Source organism: Plutella xylostella, chromosome 16, assembly GCF_932276165.1.
Source record: "Plutella xylostella chromosome 16, ilPluXylo3.1, whole genome shotgun sequence".
In the NCBI taxonomy this organism is placed as follows: Eukaryota; Metazoa; Arthropoda; class Insecta; order Lepidoptera; family Plutellidae; genus Plutella; species Plutella xylostella.
Window position 1 is genome coordinate 5,963,721 of NC_063996.1, and position 27,680 is coordinate 5,991,400.

The 27,680-nt window shown below is 39.8% G+C and overlaps 2 protein-coding genes across 5 annotated transcripts; one reads left to right on the plus strand and one right to left on the minus strand.

Moving 5' to 3' along the window:
• Positions 1-280: 280 nt before the first annotated feature.
• LOC105384015 (serine/threonine-protein kinase Tao) lies at positions 281-22,105 on the minus strand. Of its 3 annotated transcripts, none has more exons than XM_038118681.2 (21): positions 21,694-22,105; positions 21,283-21,361; positions 18,100-18,329; positions 16,883-17,000; positions 13,844-14,107; positions 13,249-13,371; positions 12,489-12,729; positions 11,672-11,805; positions 11,067-11,149; positions 10,374-10,687; positions 9,878-9,990; positions 8,915-9,085; positions 8,250-8,461; positions 7,764-7,914; positions 7,149-7,261; positions 6,607-6,733; positions 6,061-6,162; positions 3,935-4,069; positions 3,199-3,357; positions 2,504-2,622; positions 281-1,958 (listed from the first exon to the last, which is right to left on the minus strand). In XM_038118681.2, exons 3-21 carry the CDS (start codon positions 18,321-18,323, stop codon positions 1,838-1,840), a joined length of 3,024 nt encoding a protein of 1,007 aa, XP_037974609.1. In that variant the 5' UTR covers positions 18,324-18,329; positions 21,283-21,361; positions 21,694-22,105; the 3' UTR covers positions 281-1,837. The 3 variants fall into 3 exon arrangements, with proteins under 3 accessions (XP_037974609.1, XP_037974610.1, XP_048482447.1); XM_038118682.2 differs by having other exon boundaries at positions 10,374-10,642; positions 21,694-22,101; XM_048626490.1 differs by lacking the exon at positions 21,694-22,105 and having other exon boundaries at positions 21,283-21,669.
• Positions 19,258-27,404, plus strand: LOC105384014 (chromobox protein homolog 1). Of its 2 annotated transcripts, XM_048626491.1 has the most exons (6): positions 19,258-19,286; positions 21,172-21,201; positions 23,695-23,791; positions 24,031-24,154; positions 25,988-26,134; positions 26,625-27,404. In XM_048626491.1, the coding sequence occupies exons 1-6, from the start codon at positions 19,273-19,275 to the stop codon at positions 26,801-26,803; spliced, it is 591 nt and encodes a 196-aa protein (XP_048482448.1). In that variant the 5' UTR covers positions 19,258-19,272; the 3' UTR covers positions 26,804-27,404. The 2 variants fall into 2 exon arrangements, with proteins under 2 accessions (XP_048482448.1, XP_011552458.1); XM_011554156.3 differs by lacking the exons at positions 19,258-19,286; positions 21,172-21,201 and adding an exon at positions 22,269-22,362.
• The last annotated feature ends 276 nt before the right edge of the window (positions 27,405-27,680 follow it).

Below are 27,680 nucleotides of genomic sequence, written 5' to 3' on the forward strand. Positions count from 1 at the left end.
CGCCTCGGCCGAAGTACATAGCATGGCTTATGTACACGCATGTACTCCGAGCCTCACATAATAGTTACACGATATTGTTCTTTATATACAATAGGTTGAGCCTCACGCGCCTCCCGCCCGTGTAAGGCAATTTCTGTGCTTAACATACATATATACTTTATTATTTACAAATTATAATTGGCAGTTGGTTATTTCTATGTATTCCCACAACGTCGTCAGCACCTGCATTTTGTTACCATTTAGTTAAAGCATATTTAAAATCTAAGTGTGAATTATTTTAAACACAATCTCGATTGCATCGCTGCAAACAACTTTTACCGCAACAAATCAAACTAGGCCAAATAAAAAAAGAAAAATATATATCAGTCCACTCAATAAAATTTCAACTCACAACAACACAGCTACATATATAAAATGTAAAAATTGCTCCTAAAGTAAAACCTAATGATATGAACATTAGAAATTTCGACTATCTAAACATGTAAATAATAGTTTCTGTCCAATATTTTCAACCAATGGGCGACGAGCGCGGGAGGCTCAGTTTGAGCAGACTGCGCGGGGCCGGGTCACTCCTGCGCAACACGCGCGGCCCCTACTTGTTCATTCGTTCCTCTTTCATCTCTGCTGCTCTCACATAGAGATGAAAAGTTCCCTAAACACTATAGAAACTTATTGTACACTACAATATTATACAAGAGCTGACAAGTACTAATCATTTGAATCGCGTCGTCTATTCCATTCAGTACAGTTGCGCGTGCGCTCGTCTTCATAGGACGGACGGTCTAAACGTCATGTGTCACCTGTGATTCATTGTCTTACGCCTAGGAGATCTTGGAACATTTATTGCATCATGTTTAGTACTAGTCATGGGCGGTCGCAAGCGGAACTGCACCGAGCGGCGTTGTGATAGGATTCCTAATAGAAAAAAGCGTCTCATTTTCACTTATCATTGCATTTTCATATAAATAATTAATAACACCATTCTATCAGCACTCGACGCTTCAACATACACACTAAATGGTAAGACAACAGTGTGCCTTAAACTTTACAGTCAATCTCTCAACGTACAACGCCAAATTAAAGACAACGAGGTAACATGTACATTTGCGATTAAATATGCGCCATTTATTTGGCAGTGGCGTGGTAATAAAAGCAATGTTATATAGATCAGTTCGGGTCAACCATTACCGTACAAAAATTTAGGACACACTCTTGCATATCATTTACATACTGACGCGATATCTTATCAAAATATAGAACAGGAAAAGCCCTCCCGCACTTATCACTTGGTAAGTTGGAAGACAACGTAAATACTATTCAAGCGTTTAATACGAATGCCGTAGAGTTTAATATTGCGTGTCTGGTCGCTAAGGGAGGGCCGTACAGTCTCAGCGATTTAAATTATAATAGACCACGATCTATTGCTAATAGTCCGCTAGCATTTTGTATACTTTTAATTACTGACTATATAAAAATACGTTTACCTCGTGATTCAACAGCCTATACCGAGATTAAAAGCTTGCCTATCGACGGGACCTACAGGCATACTGTAACAATACTGACATGACATCGAATCTATAAAGCACTTTTTGGTGGAATCTTTAGAATAATTAAGGTTTCAATATTTGTACATGATTGAGTCAGATTGTGGGCGAATGTATTGATTATCCGTGTTCAAAATGAAGTGATTTGATTTTGGAACGCGCGCTCGTCATCCAACTATGACCACGAGTCCGTAAATTTTTCTTCGAATTTAACTTTTTATTTTTTCCGAGTGGCCAGTGTGTGTGGTACGCAAGGAGGCGGGTGGCTAGCAAGAGAGCGAGTGGGCGGCGCGCTAGAGCGAGCCGGCGGGGAAGCTGGCCGAGGAGTTGCTGTGCGCGAGCGAGAGCATCGACCCCGACAGCGACTGCTCCTCGTCGTAGTCGCCGCGGCTGCCCTCCGCTATCGCCATCGCACTGGAAGTTAAATAAACATTTTATTAGTAAACGAGAGTTAAAAGTACTCTTGAAGTGACATGTAAATGTCCAAGGTACCTAACCAATTTTCTTTCATCTTCACTGAACTGACTGATCAAACCCTTAAAATGAAACATAATCTAATTTACACAGGCCAATCTCGATCGATCGCTACAAACAGGTTGCATACATGAAGCCGAGCCTCGCGGTTTCACTGCAACAAGCGGATCCTATGCTGTCATGTACTCGTGATTTGTATTTTGTGAGCAAACAAATTTAATGATGTCGCTACGCTGTCCATACGCTATATTTTTTTAACAAACGGTGCTGACTATGTCTCCCGCACATTTCCGATATTGACACAGTGAGGTAGCTCAAAGTTAGGACCAATAGCCACGCAGTAAAACAATTTCAGTACTCGTTTATTAAATATCCCCTTATTCATAAAAAAATATAGGACTCTTTAGATTTTAAACTGTTTTGTAACTCTCTGACACAAAACAATTTGATCTTTTAATAGACTATACAAGAAGGTTGGCACATACCTGAACCCGAGCCTGGCGCTCTCGCTGTCGAAGTGGTCGAGCTCGCGCTCGTGCCGCTCGTGCAGCAGCCGCGTGCGCTCCGCGCGCTCCGCCACGAACTGGGCGCCCTCCGACTCCATCTGCAGATTGCATACAGTAGATAAATACAACTTTGTCATTTGTAAGACAGTGTAGTTCGTATAAAAAAGAAAGGGTCAACTTCGGTGAACCGATCTGTAGATTAGAAGACATAGCATGGAGCCGCGCAAGAAATTTATATCTTGCTCGAAAATCTTGCAATTCACGTATCGAATGATACTTGATTGAACAACTAAGTTTCCTTTAGCCAGATAGATGCGTTCTTAGTAGGGAGTCTAATGATCACAGCACATGCAAGCGTAACGTAAACGGATCGCCTTTCTTTTCTTCTGTCAACCAGGCGTTCGCGAGCTCGGGTCAGGAGAAAAGAAAGGTGATCCGTTAACGTTGCCGTGAAACTATTGAAGCTTAGATACGTGAATCAGGCCGTGTACCACAGGGCGCTAATAATACGTGGCAAAAGTTCTCCGTCGCGCTCACTCTTGGGGCTGCGCCATGTGAGTGACAGCGATGCAGAACTTTTGCGCCCCGTACTAGCCGGAGCCCTTCAGGGCACTATACGCTGTGGCCACCAAATATTTTTTAAACGAATAACAAAAAAACCACTGTAACTGTACCTTCTGCTCGAGCAGCGCGCGGCGCACGGCGACCCGCTCCTCCAGCTCGCGGCGCTCGCGGTTGCGCTGCGCCTCCGCCTGCATCTTGCTCTTGCTCTGGTACGCCGTCAGCATGTCCAGCTCGTGTTCTAGTTGCATCTTCAGCTGTTGGCACTCCATCTGGGAAGGGTGGGTATGAGATGGTTAGTTTGTTTGTAGCGCACATGCAACGTATCAGTTGGGATCACCTATTTGCCTAGTAGATTGCGTAAGATATAATGATTACTACTCTCTTGAATACTTTACTGACTGTTTGTGTATCAGAGGCCATCGGGCGTTTTCAAAAGATCTGAAAGTCTGGTTGCCCACTTACCCGGCAACTCTTTTAGCACAAGCTTGCTTGTGATGAGGTCCACCAACACTCACTAGGCCAGCGTGGAGGACTGGGTCTAAAACCCTTCCTTTATTGGAAGGAGATGTGATGATGTGTGTATCTGATTATTATTATTGTGGTGCTGATCTTCAATCTACCTTATTATTATCAGTCACCATATGGCTCTCATCGATCCAGCCTGCTTCTGCAGCATCTCGCTGATGATCTATATACCTATAGACCTAGTTTCGAGGCAACTTCTACATTACACCAGTTTTTATGGTTTACATCCACACTCACTATCGGCCTCTTGACCCGCCTCACAGACCCTTTTTGTGACATCACCCTTACACCCCAGTACTTAAGGTCCACATAAGAACTCACCATCTGGCTCTCGTCCAGCCGGACGGACTGCTTCTGCAGCATCTCGCTGATGCTCTGCTCGTACTGCTCGCCGAGCAGCACCAGCTTGCGGCGCTTCTCCTCCTTCAGGTTCTTTATCACCTCCTTCTGTTGCTCCTGGAAGAGAGTTCAGCAAATCGTTATAGGGAGGAGTTTTCAACAATTTGCGGCGAATATGTTGGATTTATTTCCTTTATTTGTTTTCATTGCAAACTGGAGACTTTGAAACTAGCTACGAGAATAAGTGTACTGTAATGCGACTGTAAACGAATAAACCAACATCAGACATCACCAAATTTATTGAGCACTTACTCTGGCTTCAGGGAAAATAGGCTTGGCGAAGGTTTCTAATGAAAGTAGCCAATGCCGCATATAAATGTTGTGCCTTACTATTTGGAAATTATCAAAATATGCAATATGCATACTAGTGATGTAACGAATATTCGAATTCGCATTCGCGAATATTCGCATATTTTTGGATATTCGCATTCGCAAAATTTCGTGCGAATGTTTTGCGAATATCAGTGCTTATTATAAAAAAACTATTTTAAAATAATGGTAGGTTAACATAATCAAAATCCATTCGTATATAACCTTTTATTACAAGTTACCTTAATCACATCTTAATCACATTACCAGTCATACTTTATCATTTGGTAGGTTTGTCCACCTCTATTTCTAAAGTTTTATTACCTACCCAAAAAGTAGGTAATAAAACTTTAGAAATAGAGGTGGGCCAAAAGTAGGTAATCACCCTATTGGAAGTTGCTCTCATTTGTACAAATTACATATCATAATCAAAATCCATTCGTATATAACCTTTTATTACAAGTTACCCTAATCACATCTTAATCACATTACCAGTCATACTTTATCATTTGGTAGGTTTGTTTTTTTTGTAATAAAACTTTAGAAATAGAGGTGGGCCAAAAGTAGGTAATCACCCTATTGGAAATTGCTCTCATTTGTACAAATGGCCGCCAATTTCAAATTTGTTTTGATATTGGTGGGCGGTGGACAAATGCAGAATACAAGTTCAGAAGCCATGGAGTGATATACTCCCCAAGATCGCAGAATAATTGTGTATACTTATTCACATTTCGGGACGCCTTTTTTTCGTTTTATCTGTCATTTTTCTTTGCAAAATCGCCCGATTTTACCATTTGAGACTGTTTTTGTAAGGTTTTTTGAAGACCCGTGTTTATGTGAATAAGCCCGTGTCTCTGGAAGCCCTTAAGGACAACATTGGACACGAGTGCGAGAATCTCTCGCCTGAAGCTCTCGCTGATGTGATGAGAAATACCATAAAAGGAGCCTGTATGGCAATCAATTGTGACCGCGCCCATTTGGTCGATATCATGTTCTAGACTTTACCAATAAAATTGTAAACGTTCAAATAAACATAATCAAAAAACATAATCCAAGTTTTTCATTTAGAAAAAAAATGAGGGCCAAACAATATCGGATGACTTCTTTTGGACCACCTTGTAGTTTCATAAGACTTAAACATACACTCACGTGCAAAGAAACAGTTCCACTTAAAATGCAGACACCAAATAGCCCCTATTTTTTTAAACATTTCAAAGTAAATTTGAATAAAATATTAACGTTTTTAGTTGGTAATATTCTGATGCGTAGTTGAATGAACTTAAATATTGCAGAAGTCGTCAAAGTAATTTTTTAGCGCTTAGGAGTATTTTGGTGTTTTTCTTAATGGATCTTTTTCATTGCCCGTGAGTGTAATTAAACAAACAAAAAGCGTGTTTTGACAGTATAGTGACAGATTTAAATACGTTTAAATTTTTCGTGTAAATCGTTCTCAGAAACCGCACACAGTCGAAATGTGTGGTAACTGTTATTATTATTATTATTATTTCAAGAATGCCACCAAACCATACAAATGACGCCAAATTTGAACACAAACTGAATATTCGCATTCGCATTCGCGAATATCGATATCAGATATTCGCATTCGCATTCGCATTCGCGAATGTCCAAAAACACACATTCGTTACATCACTAATGCATACATCCACCAGAGTTTTATATTTACAGTATATTTATACAGAGTGAGTGAGTTACTGTAAAGAATTAAGTGTTTTGTTTACCTTAGGTGTTGTTTGTAATATCTGCGCTTTTAACGCCTTATACTGCCGCGTTTGGATCTTACACGTTTCCCGTAACTGCTTCCGTATTTGCATTTCTTTTTGCTGAAAACAAAATAACAAAATTGGTTGTAAAATCGATAGGTAGCGAAAATGGTGGTAGTCGTAGAGTACAATAAGTTTCTTGGCCTTTTTCTAGAATTTTAGGTCTCTTCCCTCAGCACTAACTATTGCGCCTCGCTGCCTCTGCTACCGCATGCAATAATGACCTTTAACTTTTTTCAATACTTATATCGATGACGAAATTTGCATAGGTACCTATCTCATTTGGCAAAGTTCAAGCGCGGTATTGACGACGATTTATTGCATTTATTCCTTATCACTTTCAAGGAAGAAACAAAATAAATGTATTTGTCTCTATAGCACACAGAAAGATAAAATAAACAAAAAATAATAACACTTGGAGACCAAAAGGGGCATACTCAGCATCTGCTGCGAGCTGCAAGGCAGTATCGTAACGCAGGCGCAATAGCATCATACCGACAGTACCTTGAGGCTCTTGGGCTGCTGCTTGAGCTGCAGCGCGTGCTTCTTGCGCAGCTCCTGCTCGGCGCGCTGCATGTACTCGCGCTGGTTGGCCAGCTCCGTCGCGTGCTGGTTCGACAGTTGCTCCTCTCTGGAGTGAGAAAGAAGGATGTTATATAGAGACGTGTTCATTGCAAAGGAGATTTGGGTGTTCCCAATCAAGAGCTCTACGGCAAATTCGCCAAGGGACTACACTAGTCTACAGTAAATTGGCGTAAAAATGGGGGTCCGCAATTTGAGATCGGGGATCATATTAACGATAAAGTCGATAGGCCCATGATCGGTCAGCCCAAAGAATGTTTCGCGCAAACAAACGTTTCGTCCACAAACGTTGAACGTTCGTGGTCCAAAAATCCTACAGGCTTCATCTAATAATTAAATCCTACGATCTAAAATCTTAATCCTACGGATAACAGTTGATGGGTTCATCGGCTGTTGATGAAAAGTTAGATTCCCCTGTTTATCGTGAGCTGCAATGGCCACCCTGTTTGCCGTCTGTACATTACCTGAGCGCGTGCACGCCCTTCTGCTGTCGGTACTCGAGCTCCTGCGTCTTCTCGTGGTGGCGCAGCAGCATCGCGTGCGCCTGCTCTAATTGCAGCTGCCGCTTGTTCAGCTCCTGGAAGAGAGATGACCAACAGTTAGTAAATAAGTAAAGAAACGTTCAAGGCGGTACTATTTATGAATAGCTGTGAATTAAATAAAACTGTGTCGATCTCTGGGCACATTAAAATTGTCCATATTTGACGTCGCAAAAGCGCAATGGCTCCAGCGTAGCGCTTAGACGGGGCAACCAGTAGTGGATAAGTGTGTATTTTTACCAGGATAATGGCATTCGTTAATGCTACATAAAAAGACATGTGTCGCCAACAAGCCGAGGAACACACCGCCCTAATTACCCTTAGACTAAGGGTACGAAACTTGCGACGGGCGGCGCGACACCGGGGCAAGGATGTGCGGCGCTCCATCGCGCCGTTTCGTACACAACGCTATGTTTTTAATGCATTATTACATCGCCGTCGCGCCGCCCGTACCCGCAGCCTTATAGCTTGCCCTATTCCGAGCGGTATACAATTATTGGCAGCCTCCACATCCACACAGAGCACAGACAACATGGGTACCTCTCGGAGCAGCTCCTGCTGCTTGTGGTGCGCGGCGAGCATGCGGCGGCGGCGGAAGCGGCGCAGCTCCAGCTCCAGGTGTGAGCGCTGAGAGCGCAGCAGTCGGGCTTCTTCTGCCGCTTCGGCTTGTTTGAGGGTGTCTTTTTGGGACCTGCGAACGGATTAGATGCAGTTTTAAGTTTGAGGACACTAATCCTACTTTAAACGGTTAGTCTGTAGACTATGTTGCTGATGACTCCGGATACGATTTACAGGGCAATTTAGTTCTATCTAACACCAATAAATTAGTTCTTTACATGAGGCGAAAAATGGCACTTTGGACTACTATTTATCCACCAATGGAGCCCATTATTTCAATTAGCATTGGCGTTTAGCAGCGATTACACACGTCACAAGTTAACTGGTGTATACTGGCATGCCAACATACTTCAGCAACATTTACTACTAATCTAAACCTCGCTTATTCAAATGTTAAAGTATACTCACTGCAACGTAGCGTCCCGCTGTCTCTTAGGCGTGGCATCATCCATACTCAGTTCCCGCTTCCACCGCTCCTTATTAGCCTTATACTCCCTCTTGCGCGCCGCGTCGAACGCCTTCCGCTCCTGCTCCTGTCGCGCCGTTATGTCCTTTATTAGCTTCTTCTCGACGGCCGCGTTTTGCTTGGTCTTGCGCTCGAGCTCTTGCGCGTGTTTCGTCTGAAAACAATGGGTGGAGAATGAGTTTAGAAAGGAATATACAGGTTGTCGCTAAAGTGGTATACTAAACCAAAAGGAGGTGACACAGAGGGTCTATTCTATTCACACACTAGGCACTAAACACAGAGGTTCACTCTGAACAAGGTTTGTTCTACAAAATGTGGAAATAGTAAGCCACAACATAATAAAGTTTATGATATAGTGCTATATCATTTAGGTGAATAAGTTTGCTTTTTAGGATCTTAGCTTAGTTTAGCCATCGTTATTCATCAACGCACTAGCGAGTAGTACCATCTGTCCTTTAGACACGGAAGTGGTTAAATGAGAAAGACCATGGACAGAGTGCAGTCTAACAGAGGACGATTTCCGACTGAGCATAATTATGTCGGTATGCCGAACTTCGATGTAGGTATATGAGTTCGCTTGCAGCTCAACTCTCCACACTAGACGCACCTGCAGCCGCTCCAGCTCGCGCGACAGCTGCTGCAGCAGCGCGTCGTACTCGCGGTCCAACTGGCACTTGTGCGCGTCCACGTCCGCCTTGCAGCGCTCCTCCAGCTTCAGCAGCGCCGCCTGGTGCTCGCGCCGCATGCGCTTGTAGCCCGACATCTGCTCGTGCATCTCCTGCGGGTGACAATTAAGTTGTAGGAAAACATTGGTACAATAATGGCGAGGGAGCCTTTGCCCAACAGTGGGATACTAAACAGGCTACACATAAAAATAAATACAACAACACAATACAATAAATTACAGATTACTTCATGAGATTTATGGCTGTGGTGGGATTTTCGATGACAATAGGGTTTGTTTGTACAGCTCACATTTTTGTCAGCAACACGTTATAAGATGCCCTTATAATATCCTTCGCTTATTTATACCTTTTCAGTGCGAAGATAAGAAGACATTTTACACTTTTTAACGAGGTGCGAACAGAAAGTCACTACACTAAAACACGGCCACTACGTGTAAGTTTGATATTAAACTAATAATAGAACTACTTAGAAAGGGAACCTTGACTTCAAGACAGGAAGCTACTTTCGGAAGAAGACAATTATAAATTCGCATTAGTGATTTAGCAAGAGTTAACCAGGCCAATCCATCGTAACAGTAATATATTACGTGTCATTTACCTAATACTCAAACTTAGCAATTGGATTTATAAACCGTGACGCGTTGCTAGCTTAAAACTTCTGTAATTCGCGTTCTTGTATTGTATTGTATTTTTAAAAAGCAAGTTTTTCGGATCAGTCACACGCCGTATTTATGTCCGTACTATGTATATCATGGAAACTGATCAGAAATCCATTGCGGAAGTTCTATTTTAAAACATAAAAACCGTAAACCTAATCAAGTTCTACTTTAAAAACGTACAAACCGTATACCCTTCAAATAACTTTAAAATTCCATAGCGCATACCTGATTATGTTCCTTCTGTTGCTTGGTGACGATGCTGGTGGTGCGTATCGTGGCGAAGTTGTTCGCGCCGTGCTCCGCCAGCGAGAGCGCCACGCTCACGTTGTTACTCACACCTGACAAATTTAATCATATTATTTAGATTGTAAGAGCTAGTGTTAATTGCATGGGCTAGGAAGCAGTAAAGTAAAGTATTGTGCCCTAGATAGAAGTTTTGCTATCCTCAAGTGAAAATATGTTTGTGAAGTATTTGATAAAAAGGTGGTTTGTGCTTATCATTCTATACCATGTTTTTGGTGATCTACAGTTTCCCTAGATAATACTACAAAATTCAAACTTGTTTTTCATTTACCTGATCCAGAAATTCCAACACTTAAAAGGAGTACGAAATTTGGTACAAGCGAAGAGAGCACAATACACAAAAACATGATTAATTTACACAATTTTGTACAAAAACATACAGCGAAGAAGAATTAATTACAAATCGACTTGCACTCACCAGTTCTATTAGGCGCCGGCCGGCGCTGCGTATTCCTATTATCATCCGAGTCCTGCTCACGCTGCCACGTCGACGGCGCGTTCACATAGTCTCTGTACTCATTGGCTTGCCTCTCCCGCTCTCTTTCCCGCTGCGACTCCCGTATCGCGTCCCTATTCGCGTAGTCATCGCCGTAGTCGTCACACAACGAGTCTCTGTTCGCGTAGTCGCGCAGGGCGTCCCGGTTCACGTAGTCGTCGTTGGCGGAGGGGAGAGGGCTCTCGCTCTCCCTGCGTAGGAAACAGCAGAATATGTTAGTCCAGCGCTTTCGTGCCCTGAAAGGCAAGGGTCGGGTCTAGTGCGGATGAGCGGCCGTGGGTGATGGTGGTGAGGCCCTACTACTTGTGAACTAACTATGTGATACTATGGCTACTAAGTTTACTACACAAACAACACTAAGCTACACTTACGATAGGGAAACAAAAATGTAATAATAATAATCTACAGGCATTCAAATAATAGGGCAAAACTAAACTGACGATTCAAAAAATAAGTAACTAAATTTACAAAAACAAAGCGTTACTATCATGCATAACAAAAAAAAATGCACAACATAATAATCTTAACTACAACAACAGCCATAACAGGCATGAACTGCACTAACTACAGTATGGAGTGATGAGAATGAGTGAGTAATAATTGAAATATATTTACCTGACCGAGTGAGACGAGTGTTGGTGGTTGAGGTGCGTGTACTGGGGCACCTGCTGGTCTTGACTGTGGTGGTTGGCGTTCATCTGAAATGGGCATAAAAGATCGTGAGCCACAGAACTCTCAGTTTTACAAGGGAAAAGGTTCGTAAACGTGAATAGCCGGACCACACTAGACAATCCAATGCGATCCGATCGCGCGCTCCAAGCAATTTTGTATGAACGTCTGGTGTGGGCGGTGACTATCGCAAATTGAATAAAATAATTGAGTTTTGATTCGCATCTAACCAGAATTCCGAACTTCGTTTTGGTGTTTATTTTGTAAAATCGTTGCAATCATTATATTTTGTTTATAAACAAAGCATTCCAATAACGCAATTAATTAACGTAAGTTAAGGAAATTGGAAAAAATAATTCAATAACGAAAAAAAACAAAAGAATATCAAGACAGAGAACAAGATCTAGCTGGAGGCACCTCCAACCCGTACAAAGATTAAATTAAACATGTGGGAGACCGTTTAAGATGATCAAAGCGAAGCGCGATCGGCCTATCAGTCGTGAGGCCACTCACTGCGCTGTAATCCGTCAAGTTATTTGAATGTGACTGACCGCATGCCGCCGCCGCAGACTGCCCGAGGAGGAGCTCTGGCTGGAGGCGCCGGCCGCGCTGTGCTCCGAGGTGGCCGAGTTGGACTTGGAGCTGTCGCCGCCCGACCGCTCCTCCGCCGCCTCCTCGCTGTCGCCTGCGGGATAGCGATAACGTTTTTAATAATGATGATGGTAACTAATTTCAGCTGCTGATATTATACTAATAAATGGGAGGTAACTGAAAATCTGTGGTTTGTTCCTGGGCAAACATGTGCACTGAGTTGCTTTTTCCTTTTGGTCTACTTCAATACACACATTTCGCATCTTAATTTAACTGTTCTGTACCTATCTCATTTCTTGTATCTGTTATGTTTAAGTGAAACAAATAAATGATTTATCTATCTAATCGTAAGCCATTTGCAAAAAGTGGATGGTAAAGATTGGATGCTAAAAACCTATACATAGATCGCATCCAGCCGCGAGGGAGAGGCCTGCAGTGGTCATTGAGTATATCGAAAAGAGAGGTATATCTTCATTCACGAAGTTTAACCATATCGGTGGGTAAACTTTCACAAGCTTATGAATAGCTTAACAGTGTTAGCATAGCCACACACAATAAATTATCGATTTAAATAACTATGAAATATTTTGTACAAGGAAGTATTGTCCCTATTCAGTTTTCCTGGTTTGGGATATTTTTAAATCTTTAAGTAAGAATGTAAGTCAGGTTTTTAGAGGTAATGTGTTGTTTTGCAATATGTATTTGAATTGTTGTTATCATTAGATTAATAACAAAATACACAAAGCCTAAAATTGGATATCGGAGATTCAAACATACCAATAGCACTCTCACTATCCGCATCGACCATCAATATCTTCTTCATCTTCCTATAGTTCAAGTTGTCCAGATCTCTGACAGCTGCCTTCGTCCTCTGTATGAGGTCGACCAGCACATTGGGAGACCGCTGCTTGCTGATGAAGGGGTGTGAGAGAAGCTTGGATGAAGACGGCCGTTCTGAGGGGTTCTTCTGAAGACACGCCTCCACGAAGTAGCGGAAACGGTCAGACCATTCTGGCGCCTGTTGGAAGGGAGAAAAGGTTTATTTATGAATGAGTTTGGACTATGTAAATTTTACAATGCAAGGGTTAGTATAATTTATAAGAGTCACAACCATTCCACAAATCAAATTTATTTTGATTCATAAAAACTTCATAATGCCGTGTCAAGTGAGTGTTTGCGTGTGTCCTATTATCGGATGGCTTCCTAGATGACGTTGGGATTGTGGAAAATCTCCAATTTCTTTCGAGCAGTATCATGTACATTACACGTCCATTGCACTCTGAACAGTTAGCGAATGTCTTTCATCACAGAGATGAAACTCTAGTTCTGCTCTAGTAGTTATTACCAGCACACTAAGAACTTTGACAAGGTACAAAAGTGTATCCGTACATCATCATTACGACCCATCCCCACTGTGGGCACCTGGGCACGGGTCTCCTTCCAATGAAGGAAGGGTTTAGGCCTAGTCCACCATGCTGGCCTAGTGCGGGTTGGCGGACCGTACTAATAAAGCTGACTTATGTGAGGTGATATTTACCGCGAGCGTGGGCGAGTCGTTCTGCGCGATGTGGTACAGCGCCGACATGGCGTTCATGTTGAAGTAGGGCGGCTTGCGCTCCGCCAGCTCGATCACCGTGATGCCCAGCGACCACACGTCCACCTGGAATAAGTGTTTAATTCGTTAGAAACGTACTACATAAACATATAATATAAATAATAGCAAATTATTGTATATGATAGCAATATTAGGCCATTCATTTCGTACAGTCTACGCATGAGGGGTGACAGACGGTGGCGGTGGTATAGTGAGGAAGGGCATCTCCTGAGCTTAAATTTTATGGCTATCTCAGAGAGCACCAATGTTCTGCGGCTGCATACAGGCCTCTCCCAAGTAACACCACAAGCACAACACTACGTCTTTGGCATTTATACTACTAATACTTCCTTCTTTTTATCTATAGTTTCTTGTATGATGCCTTTAGTCCAACGTGCTGGATGGCATTGTACCTTAACAAAGCCACTCAATAATTTATCTACACCAACTTTTATAATTTCTTCCATAGTTCCAAAACAGCTGAACATGCTCACAGAATCCAGCTATACACAACTCTTCTAACCGCCAAAACACTCACCTTGCCATCATACTGCCCCTCATCCATGGCCAATATAACCTCAGGAGCCATCCAGTATGGAGTCCCCACAAAACTATTAGCCGGGCACTTGATGCTGGCGCTGCCAAAGTCAGCCAACTTCACTATGCCGTTCTCAGTGAGCAGTATGTTGCCCGCCTTGATGTCGCGGTGAATGCGGCCTAGGCTGTGCAGGTAGGACAGACCACAGACCACGCCCTCGCATATAGCTGCGATCTCCTCTTCGCGTAATGGCCGCTTGTGTACCTGTAGAGGGGAGGGGTTGGGGTTAAGTTGTAGGTGAAGTATTTGTTAATTTATATTACATTAATATTAATTTATATTTCGGTTTTATCACAAAAACTCATCATCATTGGCATTATACGTCTAAGACAGACGATTTCATTCGTATCTGAAACAAGATTTTTCGTTACTACACACACCACAAAAACTTTATGCACGAAAAATTTCTGTTGTAAAATACCTTATGTGTCTGTATTTTTGTGGTCAGTTTCTTTTTAATTTGGACTTAGAATTTAATATTTATTAGCCAACAATATTGACCGCTGCTGCTAGGATTATGGCACTCCTTGGGAGCATGTACTAATACCTGGCCTTTCTCTACCTACCTATCTTACATGTGTTTATAGTATAGTTATCAGTCAATCGTTAAACGATTCTAAAAAACATTTGGAGAGGAACCGACCAGGTGAATGTAATCAGTTTTCCACATTATCTTCATCATACATAACTAATTCACAATAAGCATATATTCTTGTATATATGCCTTCTAACACTAGATGTAAGAACATTGTATTACTAACTACTATGGACTTCTTGTCTGATAATAAATAAATAATAATGTATTAGGTGGCTATCAGATTAAATCTCAACTTCGAATTTGAATCATATCAGCAGGTGACGTAATACGAAAACAGGAAATAAGACGGACGTAAATAATAATTTGCTATCGTAATTTGACTGAATGACACACATTACATTGTAGGGTGTAGTGGTTAACAACAGTGGCTGCTGTACTTAAGTTCCCGGATTCCAATATCAGTTGGGGCAGATTTTGGTTTATTATTATAAATACATATTATTCTGATATTTGGTCTTTGTTATTCATTTATTGGTTTATCATAATATCAGCTGATACGTCCACTGCTAGATAATGGGGCTTCCCAGATTTCCCAGTACTAAGTCCTTAGCCTCCCTCACAGACGTAAAGACGCAAGACTAATGGCAGTAGACTTTGTACGTTATTAATGCCCTTATATCTTCTCTAGCTCCCTACAATAGATTAAGTATGTAAATTACCTATTAAAGTTACTCATTGGAAAAGGGAGGAAATTCCAAGAACCACAACATCACCATTGTAAGAAAGGTTAACAAAAAAAAATGTAATGAACAATATTGGTCAGGTCGGTCGTCCTCTAAAACCACAAATAAAAACCGCAATTTAATCGGTACAGCTATAATTTCGGAGCTACGCTAACATACTACGAATACACGCCACACAAATATGCCACCACCCCTTTAGACGGCTAACAAAGAAAGGGTAGTAAACTTACTATGACGGTGTCTATGTATATCTAATAATGTAGAATCTGATACTCTAATCTACATTGTTTCCTCGCCTCCTATGAATAGACTTCAATGAAAGATTGACATGAAAAGCATTGTTAAACCTAGACAAAACAATCTGGTGTTTTGACGGGGAAAACATCTGAACTACCACAAATATATAAACTAGGTATAAAAATACCAACGCATCAGGTATTTTACAGTGCTAAACAGCTGATTATCGGTAGTCTAGCTTTTGTGATAAATGTCTTATTTTGTATCGGTATTTTTATTCCAACTTTATCATGATTTGAAAACTTCACGCAGCTTATTGCCTATATGAGTAATAAACAAAAAAGTGAGGCCCAAATAATATTTCCTTTGGCTGGGAGCAGTTCTTTTTCTGTGGCGAGCTTTGGGAAGCCTACGTCTGGCTAAAGAAAAAGGCCAGTATGGAAATTGACCTTGACCAATCAGTCAAAAATTAATGAACCAAATGAAAAAACAAATACAGAGCAAATTATAGTATTTTTATTTTATAATGAAAACTAACTGATGACTACTTCATCTGCCCATTGTATGTGGTGAACTTTACATAATGCTTTCTCCTCTGTGCGTAAAAACAAAATGTATCATTTTGTATAAGACATTAACATGCGTGGGAACAAAAACTTGGAAGAAGTGTTGTAAATTTGCTTACTTATTAATTTATTATTAACAGGATGGAGTCGGACGACGAGCAAGTTAACCATACATAAGCTGTAAATACTATCTATATATCTGCTGTTGTGTAACTTGTGTATACTTAATAACATGTAAGTCAGTACCTAACGTGAAAATAGGATAGTAATAAGATCTTACTAAAATACTAAACGTACTAAAACTAATCTAACCGAAAACACTGATAATGTCTAACATTTTCGTAAGATCATATTTTAATATTCAGACTATAGTCTGAAGATATAAAAGATAAAAAGATAAAAGATAAAATACTCTTTATTGCACACAAAAAGAAACAGTATTACAAACATGAACAGAAAATAAATAGCACAAACGGCGGCCTTATTACTAAAAGTAATCTCTTCCAGACAACCAAATTGAAAGGACATAGAAATAATGAAAAAGGGTAGCGTGTGAAAATAAGAGATATTTATAAACTACATTAATATAAAGCATAAACGATATGTAAACACCTACATATAATAATATATAAAGCCTACATAGTTAATAATAAATATATACCTATATATTCTATAATAATACATAAATATTATTAAAAATAAATAAATAATTGCTGGTGCATTCTAATCAGGATAAGATAAATTTAAGTAGTGCTGTCGGAGCTTGTTTTTGAAGGATGGTAGAGAGGGTGCGAGTCTGATTTCAATGGGCAGATCGTTCCATAATTTAACAGCCAGATATGTACTATGGAGAAATATGTTTTCTAAAGAAATTTAGATAGGGGAAGATGCTTACCTCTATGATATCTGACGCTGACCCCACACAGTATTCCATCACCAGCCATGCCGTGTGCTCCCGCTTGTAGCAGCCTTTATACTCTATGGTGTTGGGATGTTCCAGCTGCTTGAGGAACCTGGATAGAAGAGTGAAATTTTAACTAAGTGCATGTATATGTCGCAGGCATCTGGTTTAATCTCCTGTTTGATTGAACCGCTAGCCCGTTCATTGGATGACGCTATTCAGTTGTATGACTAGGCCGAACGTTGATTGTACAAGCGTCACAAAACGTCCAACTAGTTAGCGGACTTTAAATCAGTCAGGTGGTGAATAAAACAAATATGGCGTCTAACAGCGAACAGCTGACACAAAAAGCACTTGTATTGTTATTTTTTGCAAATAAATTAGGTTTAAAGTGCGTTATTTATGTTAAAATAGTGTGACAACATGGATTTACCTATTATTACACCGCCGGCGGATAGTTTCAAAGAAAAAAATGTGCTGAAACTGGATAATTATGAACAACAATCAAGGTACGTTTATTGTTATTGTTTAGTTAATTTGTGAGTTGAGAGCTTTGTAACATAGTCTTTTTGTTGACTCTTGTCTGGTCATGTTCATCCTAACCAGACATTACAAAGTTGCTATACTATATTCCATTTAACGACTTCGCTGAATAACGTTCAGTCAAGACGTTGGACGTTACAGTCAACCACTTGACGAGTTGTTCTTTAGTCATTCAACTGAGTAGCGTCATCCAATGAACGGGCTAGCGGTTCAATCAAACAGAAGATTAAACCAGATGCCTGCGACATATACATGTTGTTAAATACAAGAAAAAAAACAAATGTCTGTTAATTCTGTCCCAGCCTAGACTTAAACCCAAAATGGAAACAGGGCAACAAAGAAGTAAAGTGTGACCGTGGCCTTATGGACTTATTCCTTTCAAAAGCAGTAAGTATTTAAAGTAAATTTTGATAGAGATCTTGAATTTCTAATAAGTTCATATCTAAAATACATCTAAACAACACAGCACTCAATATTTTTGTACACAGAAGATACTGAAACTTTATGTAACTGAAGAAACCAGCTCTTTTCATGTTGATCATGACCCAATCTCTATCCACTGCAGGGCATACGCTAGCCACGCTACTTCTTTCCATGTCATATAGAGCTGATTAGACAATAGCCAGAAAAACAATTAATCAAATAAACAGAACATGCCAGCAACTTACTTGATCTCTTTCAGGATGTCCTGCCATTTCTCCTCGCTCTGCTTGCCGAGGTAGGACATCTTTTTGATAGCCACAATCTCCTTGGTGAGGTTGCAGCGAGCATAGTACACTGCCCCGAAGGAGCCGTGACCAATCTCGCGCAGATCCTCAAATATCTTCTCTGGGTCATGCTTGCTGAATAACTCCGCAATGTCCGGGTCCTTCAGACTACCCGGACGCGGCATCTTGATCTGTGAATCAAAGACTTTTTGAAGAAAGTGTAAATGATTTTCAGCAAGTAAACTTCATAAAAAAAATTTGCTAAGTAATAATATATTTTCAGTGATCCATAGCCTGCAAGGCTACAACTATAGGCATTAATGTATGTTAAGGGATATTATAATCTTCATTCATCATACTATTTGTGATGATGATGATGTATTATATGTTTCACAAACTGTCATGTTGTCCTTTAATATCACAGCATAGTGATGGTAAGAAGGTTTGAAAGAAAAAACTAAATTAAAGCCTAAAATTCCTTTACAGTTAACTATACTTGAATTATAAGTGTACATTAATTTCAATGATGAAAATGCATGGGATAATACACATTGTGTGTGAGAATTTAAGCCCAGAGAGTTCAGGGGACAAATACCAGAAGTATAATTTAGTTCTAACATGAAAATAAAAATACAGTTAAATACTTTATTAATTAAAAAATGAACATGCATTCATATCTGAAGTTGAAATAGTACAATTTACAGGCACCCTTTTAGTTGAAATCTATCTCTTCCAAGCAATGTTTGGGTGCAAGAATGAGTTATGAAATAAATAAAAGAGTTCACTGGTGCCTGTCTGTATGTAAATAGATAATAATGTGAAATGGTTGGATTTTTTTATAATGATAACTAGGGCTACACTGTAAAACAATTTATTGTATATCTTATAAGATTATTGAAGATTTGTATGTACACTGACAAATACACTTTACTACATTATCTTCTTTCATGATAACCTGCCATGCTATTTTGCGTTAAATGACATAGGTAAGTCCATTGTGTTTTTCAATCAATCAACAATCTTATCTTAGAATTCCTAGAAAATGTGATTATCTGCAAACTGTATTGATTATCTAAAGCTTGTGTATGTGCCTCTAAATTCCACCAATCAGAACCTTTCATCAAACAGTTCCTGATGTATGATTCATGGTTGAGTCAAGGGCGTACCCAGGATTTCAGCTAGGGGGGGGCAGCTAATACCTGTTTCGAGATTATGGTCGTTCAGATATACTGAAACAAAAAATCGGCCAAGTGCGAGTTGGACTCGCGCACTGAGGGTTCCGTACAAGTCAGTCAACTTACCTGAGAAAGTTTACCTTTTTAATTTAGTCATATTATTTACTACATCAGTGATTTTTTTCATATTGTTTGGACTAACCATTTAGCCAGCAGGGGGGACACACTTGAGTCAAACAAAAATTGCCACTTTGAAATTTAATATTTCGTAAACCAATCACTGAATCAAAAAATTGTTTGAGCATATACCTACCTACCTATTATATTTTTAAAAGACCTATTCAATGATACCCACCCACACCGTCGAAACACTGGAAAAAAATATTCATCCCCACGTTACGTGTATTTAATGTTTTTTTTAAAATACCTTACTTTGTTACTTTGTCGGGGCCGTACATTTGTACAAGGTGGACCAAAAGTAATCACCCCACTGGAAGTTGCTCTCATTTGTGCAAATGGCCGCCAATTTCAAATCTGTTTAGATATTGGTGGACTCAAGGTGGACTAGACAAATCCAGAATACAAGTTCAGAAGCCATGGAGTAATAATACTCCCTAAGAACGCGGAATAATAATTGTGTTTATTCAGTTTTCAGGTCGCCTTTTTTTTCGTTTTATCTGAAATTTTTCCCTGAAATATCGCCTGATTGAACAGTTTCAGACGGTTTTTGTGGGGTTTTTTGAAGTCCAGTGTTTATGTGAATAAGCCCGTGTCTCTGGGAGCCCTTAAGGACAATAGTTGACAAGAGTACGAGAATCTCTTCCCCTGAAGTTCTCGCTGAAGTGATGACAAATGCCATAAAAGGAGCCCGTATGGCAATCAATTGTGACCCATTTGGCCGATATCATCTTCTCGTCTTAACCATTATTATTGAAAAGGTCCAAATTAACGTTATAAAAAAAAAATCGAAGTTTATCATTTAGAAAAAAAATTAGTGCTAAACAACATCGGATGACTTCTTTTGGTCCACCTTGTATATATCTATGCGAAATATAAGCTTCATCTTTACCCGTTTCTGAGAAAAAGTGTGGTGACAGACAGACAGACAGACAACCTGACGGACAAGAAAGTGATCCTATAAGGGTTCCTTTTTTTCCTTTTAAGGTACGGAACCCTAAAAATCATTAAAATTTATTTTTATTAATTAGTTTGGCAAACAAAATATTAATTTAACAGTAATCTTCTCGTATTTGACGAAAATTTGTCTATGAAATGACAATAAACCCGCTGTTTTCTTACGCTCATCAGACATAAACCTTTCTTCACCCATGGTGCTTCTAAGCCACGTTTTAACTATTCGCAGCGTACTGAAGGACCGTTCTACGATTGCCGTGGTGCATGGGATAGTGCTTAAAATAAATAATCAGTGCCTTTCTGATAGCACGGTAAAAAATGTTGGCTTCGTTGAACAGATCAACTATGTCCCTTAATTGATCAACTGATAAACCCTTCTTCACCCATAAATTATGCTAAGGGTTCAGTTCACCGGTGATATCCAGATCATAAAATTCTTGGAATGATAATTATATTGCGTAGCTAACAGTATACCTACTATAACGAAGTTTGTACAATATTTTAATTATACTTAGATAAAAGAAAATTAAATCAAAATATCTGACTGAAAAGAAAAGATATTTTGTTTCCAACACTTCATTTTGCGCAGAGTAGGTAACACGTTTTTAATTCCCACTTATAAATAAATAAATAAATTCCCACTTGGCAGGAAAATTTACGTTTATTTTATCTTCTAGGGGGGGGCAGCTGCCCCCCCCTGCCCCTACCTGGGTACGCCCTTGTGGTTGACCATCAAGCAAGATAGTGAGGAAAGGTATAGTGAAAAGTGTAGTATTATTGATGAGTGAAGTGATGTAATTTACTAAATTTTTCAATAACAATGGTAGGTACGTACGAGCGCCAGCTGCGCGGCTGCAGCGTCGGTCGGTCACTGCGGGAGCGGCCGGCCAGCCATCCTCCACGACCCGCGCTATCTGCAACCGTCGGAAACACCAGATAACGACAGCCACTCCCGACACTCCACAACCACGATAACACAACACCATACACCCCTAAATGTGCCACTCGTATGAGCACAAAAGACCAGCTATCATTAATTTAATTAATGCCAACCAGGATCGGGGGCGCAGTAACCCACCACGGTGGAACCACCTCGGCCTTTTCTCCGAGTAGATAATAAAATGTCACCAACGCCTGGACAGGCGATAGACTTTTCTATTCATGCTTTTCAATTATTAGATAATACATAGCCTTGTAAGGGTACGGATTGACAAATATTGCAAAATACTGTAATTGTAATACATACAAAATTTCGCCTCAAAATGGCGTTGGGTATATCGTGCGCAACGACAGTTTTTTGTTTCATAGGTCGCTAGAACTTGTATTTCACTTCACATAAAACTTTCACTTTATCCCATCAAAACAGAGCATCACTTTTCAAAGAATATAAACCAAAAAAATAAGAATTCGTTGATATTTCACCAAAAAATTATTAACTTTCCCGTTTTTGCTTTCAGATTTTTCTGAATAAAACAACTACGCCCTCTTGCGGCAAATCCGTGTTCATGTCATGGGCATAGACATAGATTAAATATTTTTTTGAATTTCTTGCCACATCCAAAAAGTTGAATGGTGAGCACAAGAAAGCGAGCGAGCATCCTCTAACGTCGCTGAAGTTAAAAAAAAAATAGAACTAGAAACGTTTAGTTAGATAGACCGCATGAGGAGTTGGAGACTGATGTGGAGGGTCGCAAGTTGTGTTGCGACTAAATGACCTACACGGTCAAGTTTTACAAAAACACAGAACAAAAAAAAGTTGGTTTATGGTTTGTTTATTATTGTATTGTTGTCAACACTGACATTGACTTTCTTCACTTCAATCCATTCAGTCTTTCATTCATTTCGTTCGTTCATTAAATTCATTCATTCATAGTCATAGACTCATAGTGTGTGTGTGTTGCAGAAAAGAACGCCGGTATGCATTTACATATTTACACACTTTCCTGCTAAATATTGACTAGATTTTATTGAAATTAAGTCATGTACGTGTTAACCGCTATATTTTAATCCCTTTTCATGTGTTCCTTTTCTTAAATTTGTTGATTAAAAATGCGCGCGGCTTGCGCTTTTACTACTCTCAAGATGGCGGAATGTGAATTTGTTTCAATAATAAACTATAAATATTTCTTTATTTAGCTTTGAATGTTGCTTATATTGCCCATATATCATTATTTATAACCTTAATCTTTTATTGAGCATCGCACGGGCCTATCATCGGGTTTGTTTATTGTGATTGCTTTGTTGATGAGACGATGGGGATACTCGCTTGATACTTGTTTGGCGCCGCGCCGCGTTGATCCCCTGCCGCCGTTTTATTTTGAATTTATCTTATCCTTTGAATTTTTCATGTTCCTTCCTTTTCCCCTTTTCAGTCACTTTCATATAGATTTGCACTCAATAATTTAGCTTTGTTATACATTCCTAAACATTTATCTTGTAGGTACATAACCTATTATATTTTTTTTAGTTTAATTTGAAAATATAATATTTTATGTTATTTGTGGAATCATACATTAAAATCAGGGAGAAGTTATTATATAGCTTATTGAATTTCTATTCTTTACTTATTGGCTAATCCTTTAATTACAGTAGTGGCAAATCCTGGTCTGAGTGTTTCTCACAAACAAGATATAATTTGTAGGCTGGGACTGATCTTGTTCCATGGCCTACGGCTAGTAAATCACATTGGATTAGTTAGACATAACACTCTGGCGAAAAGTGGGTGCAGCAATGCACCTCTGCCTACCCCGCAAGGGAGTACATTAGTACAAGGCGTGAGTGCGTGTGTGTGTGTGTGATTAGTTAGACCAAAATACTGAATGTTCTCCGAAATCGAGAATGAAGTGATCTTGTTTATTTATAAACAAAAAACATTGACTGACTAGCTCTCTGTGTCGACTCTACTAAGATAAATTCGTGTAAAAGTCGTCGTAAAGTGTATGTGAACCTTTGACAGTAGCAAAATTGCACAACCCTATAAAAAGTCGAAATTCACTTCTTGGTTTTCTTCTTTTTCCTACATCCTATGCCCCAATGCCACCTCCCCCCTCTATGTATTAGAAGAAACGAAAAACTATTCATGAAACTAGTAGTGAACAGCATCCAATGCTTGGAGCTTGAATACCGACCAGAGCAATGGTATACATATATGTGTATCAGCTGTCAAACACCCATGTTACAGTAGTTTGGGGCTGATGGCCATGTGTAAGATGTGCCCACATATTATTCTGTTTTTATCCTGTTTCAGATTTATAATGGCTGAGAAGAAGAAGGATGGCGAGCCAGAGGGAGAGGAAGAATTCTCTGTAGAAAAAGTTCTAGACAGAAGAGTGAGAAATGGAAAGGTAATCTCTATAATTTTTTCTGGATTATTAAATACACCTACACTACTACATAGGATAATAAAGAAGAGGGGGTTATTAAAAGATAGCTTCATACTAGGGCATTAATTTACACTGAGTAAAAATAATGGTCCCATGTAAGTAACACTAAAAAGACTGCAACATTTACTAGGCCTACAAATCTTGCTTACAAAAATTATTTTGAATGAATATTTAAATTGTAATGTAAATTTAAATTTCAGGTAGAGTACTTCCTCAAATGGAAGGGATATGACGATGGAGACAACACATGGGAGCCCGAAGAAAACTTGGACTGTCCTGATCTCATATCTGCATTTGAAGATGCAAGAAAGAAAAAGGAAGCTGGTAAGTTTTTAGTCTACCTTACAAAAGATAGAGCTTACAAATGACTTATAACTTACTTTAAATTATGGTTAAATATCAAGCCCCATCCACACGCTTGCTGTTTGTTACAAACACCGCAAACAGCAAACAAAGTCCCAAACACCAACCACAATCACCGAACACAAACAGCCATCCACATGCTTGGCGAACGCTCATAACATTCCGAATCGGCAAACACGGCGGACGACGAGCTATTACTTTCGGGTTAACATATTTTTTATTATATAAATTAAAGCAAGAGAAAGAAAAAAGGAAAATAAGAAGAAAGCAAAGACGATAGTGGGATAATAATAATAATTAAAAAAAAAAAAACCGACTTCTTCTTTTTAATTATTATTTTGTTTTATAGTTTTTAGTTTATTTGCAATAATTCAAATTAAGTAAGATGCAAATGATACCAAAAAGTCCTACTAATCAATACGAATCATTCAAGCCTAAACACGAGGTAGTTGCTATATACCGTTGACGAGTTCCCTTGACTGCCTTCCGTTTCGATCATCAGATCAGCTCAAGGTCACCATCATATTTTTTTGTTATAAGAACTATATTTACGTTCTTAATTTCATTAGAATCGGTTAATATGTGTCCAAAATGGAAATTCATACCCTGTTTTTACCCCTTTACCCATCCTTAGGGGTGAGATAAAATTCTGAAAAATGGGACCACCTGGGAGCTTAACCCAATATAACAAAAAAAGAATTTTCAAAATAGGTTCATAAACAGCGGAGTAATTGGTGAACATACATAAAAAAAAAATATCCCGACAAATTGTGAACCTCCTCCTTTTTTTGAAGTCGGTTAAAAATACATAGAAATCGTACAATGTGCTGCTTTATTTGGTCTTTAATTTGTTTTATATTTTTATTTTGATAAGCCTCCAAAAATTACAGAATCGTAGGTGCTCTATTCTATTCTCTGTGGGGGTGTAAGTACCTGCACCTGGCTCTCTCGAGTGGAACCTTTGTGCATATCCCCAAGGTCTAAACTGCCTTCCTAAGCTTGGACCATTTCCCACCACGCTGGTCCACTGCGGGTTGGTGGGTTCACATATCTAGATGTGCTAGATCTAGATATGCAGGTTTCCTCACGATGTTTTCCTTCACCGTAAGAGCGATGGTATACATTGTACTTAAGTTAAAAGAACTCATTGGTACATGTCAGCGCCGGGATTCGAACCCGCATCTCTTGATTGAGAAGCGGGCGTTCACCCGACTGAGCTACCACCGCTCCAATCGTAGGTGCTGATCAATCAGACATTTTTACGCTTTGAGCGCCAACGAAAAAGTGTAGCAAGTTGATACGTCCGCCTCCCGCAATGCTAGCGCGCATACTGACCGCTGCCAGACGTGTGGATATGTAGCAAACTGTTTGCCGAACATCCTTTGATCTGGCAAGAAAAACCGACACCGATGCCGAACACTGGCGAACACAAACACAAACAGGCAAACAACGACAAACACCCATCCACACGTCAGTGTTTGCTGTTTGCCATTGTTCGCCAAGCGTGTGGATGGGGTATCAGATCTTATTATAGTCAAAACCATACACAGAGTGTTGCAAAACTGGTATAGTAAGCTGACAGGGACTCAATATGTAAATCCTGAATAACTGCTCAATGAAAATTTGATTCTCAGCTTACTATTCCACTGCTACAGATAATATAAGATACTTATTGATCTTATTGTTAACAATAAACTAACATAGTTCTACATTTCTAGAAATTTTAAATGAACATAATCATTAACGTGATTACTTTAAATGCTTAACATAATCTTATGTATTTCCGACTTGCAGAAGGTAAGGGTAAAGTTGACAACAAGGACCCCAAGAAGCGGAAGTCTTCTGCTGCGACGCCAGACTTGAAAGGAGCCAAGAAGAGTAAATCAGATGACAAGAAAGCGTCAGGTTTTGACCGCGGCCTAGAACCGGAAAAGATTATTGGTAAGTTAATACTAGTTTTCTTTGATTCTTTGCCATAAAAAATACAACAGGCACGAAAATCGTGAGACACCCTTCAGTCCTTCTGACTGACGACCTCACTGACAGCCATATGTGTAGCAGTGGATGATACTGGCTAATGATTAGATTTATTGTGAGATGTCCCCATCTCAAACATATCCATCTGATACGGTAATATATACATAAATAAACAATAACAGAAAACTGCTCATCCCACGAATGTTTGCCCTGGGCGGGATTCAAACCTAAGCATGTGTGCAGCTTCACTTCCGTCTGAGCTATAATGATTATTTATCAGAGAGCATTCAATAAAAGTCAATGCCGCGTTAATCCATTCTGGGCCTGTCCACCTCCATCTCCAAGGGAACCTAAAAAAACCTTTGCACATTCGGTCCGACTGTAAACCTTCTGTGTTTTACAATCCTTGTGTACTTTATCATCCAAGGTGTAATACAACAAGGTTTCCCTGCAGGTGCGACGGACAGCAGCGGCGAGCTGATGTTCCTGATGAAGTGGCAGGGCACGGACGAGGCGGACCTGGTGCCGGCCAAGCAGGCCAACGTGCGCTGCCCACAGGTGGTCATCCAGTTCTACGAGGAGCGGCTCACGTGGCACACGCCAGCCCCCGACGACGCCAATAATGAAGACTAAGCGGCAGATATATCGGCTGATTTCATGATGAATTTAAGAAAGTGTACTTTAGTTTATGTTAATCGGACATACTTTTTTTCTTGGAATACCTGCGTGTAAGCGAATGTTGCCGGATTCGGGAGTGACCATATTGTTGGATGTTTTATCAGTCTAACCCCGGCTGCCTTTTGCACTCTTGGCAATGATCGGAATAGATGTTTGCATATTTGGTTTTTGCACAGGGTTTGTAAGGACAGTCAGGAAAACTGGTGTGGAGAATAGTAATTCTAAACGTGCTTTAAAAAATAAGCAGAAGATCTTTCTTATAAAAATTCTTAGAAATATGATGTATTATTGAGATATGTATATCAAAATTTTCATGTGTTAAAACTTTTTTGATCTTGAGTTTTGTCTTTTGACTTCCTATTCTCCATTCATAGTTGGTGATTACTTGATTGATGTAATAAATTGACACTTATTTCATAACGTAATGAACGTTGGATATACTTGCTGCTACAGTTACACATTGATTGTATAAACAGTGTTACGTTAACATACGGTACTTTAGGATAACGAGGAATAATTTAGTGTTTAAGCTGGGCAATAAATATATTGTCAAAAATTCTGGTTTTTCATTTTAACTATGAATAACTAACTAAATATCTTGTGTTTTTAGTACCTCATATTATAGGGATAACGGGTAGGTGTTGGCAAAACACACCAAACCCTTAAGGTGCCGACACACTAGCAGACGCGACTGATAATGTGCACTTTGGGACAGTTCGTGCCAGATCGCTCTCGGATGTCTTTCGTTCAGCTTTCAGACCATTTCAGGCTTCCGAGAGCGATCTGGCACGAACTGTCCCAAAAGACCGTTCACACTATCAGTCGCGGCCAT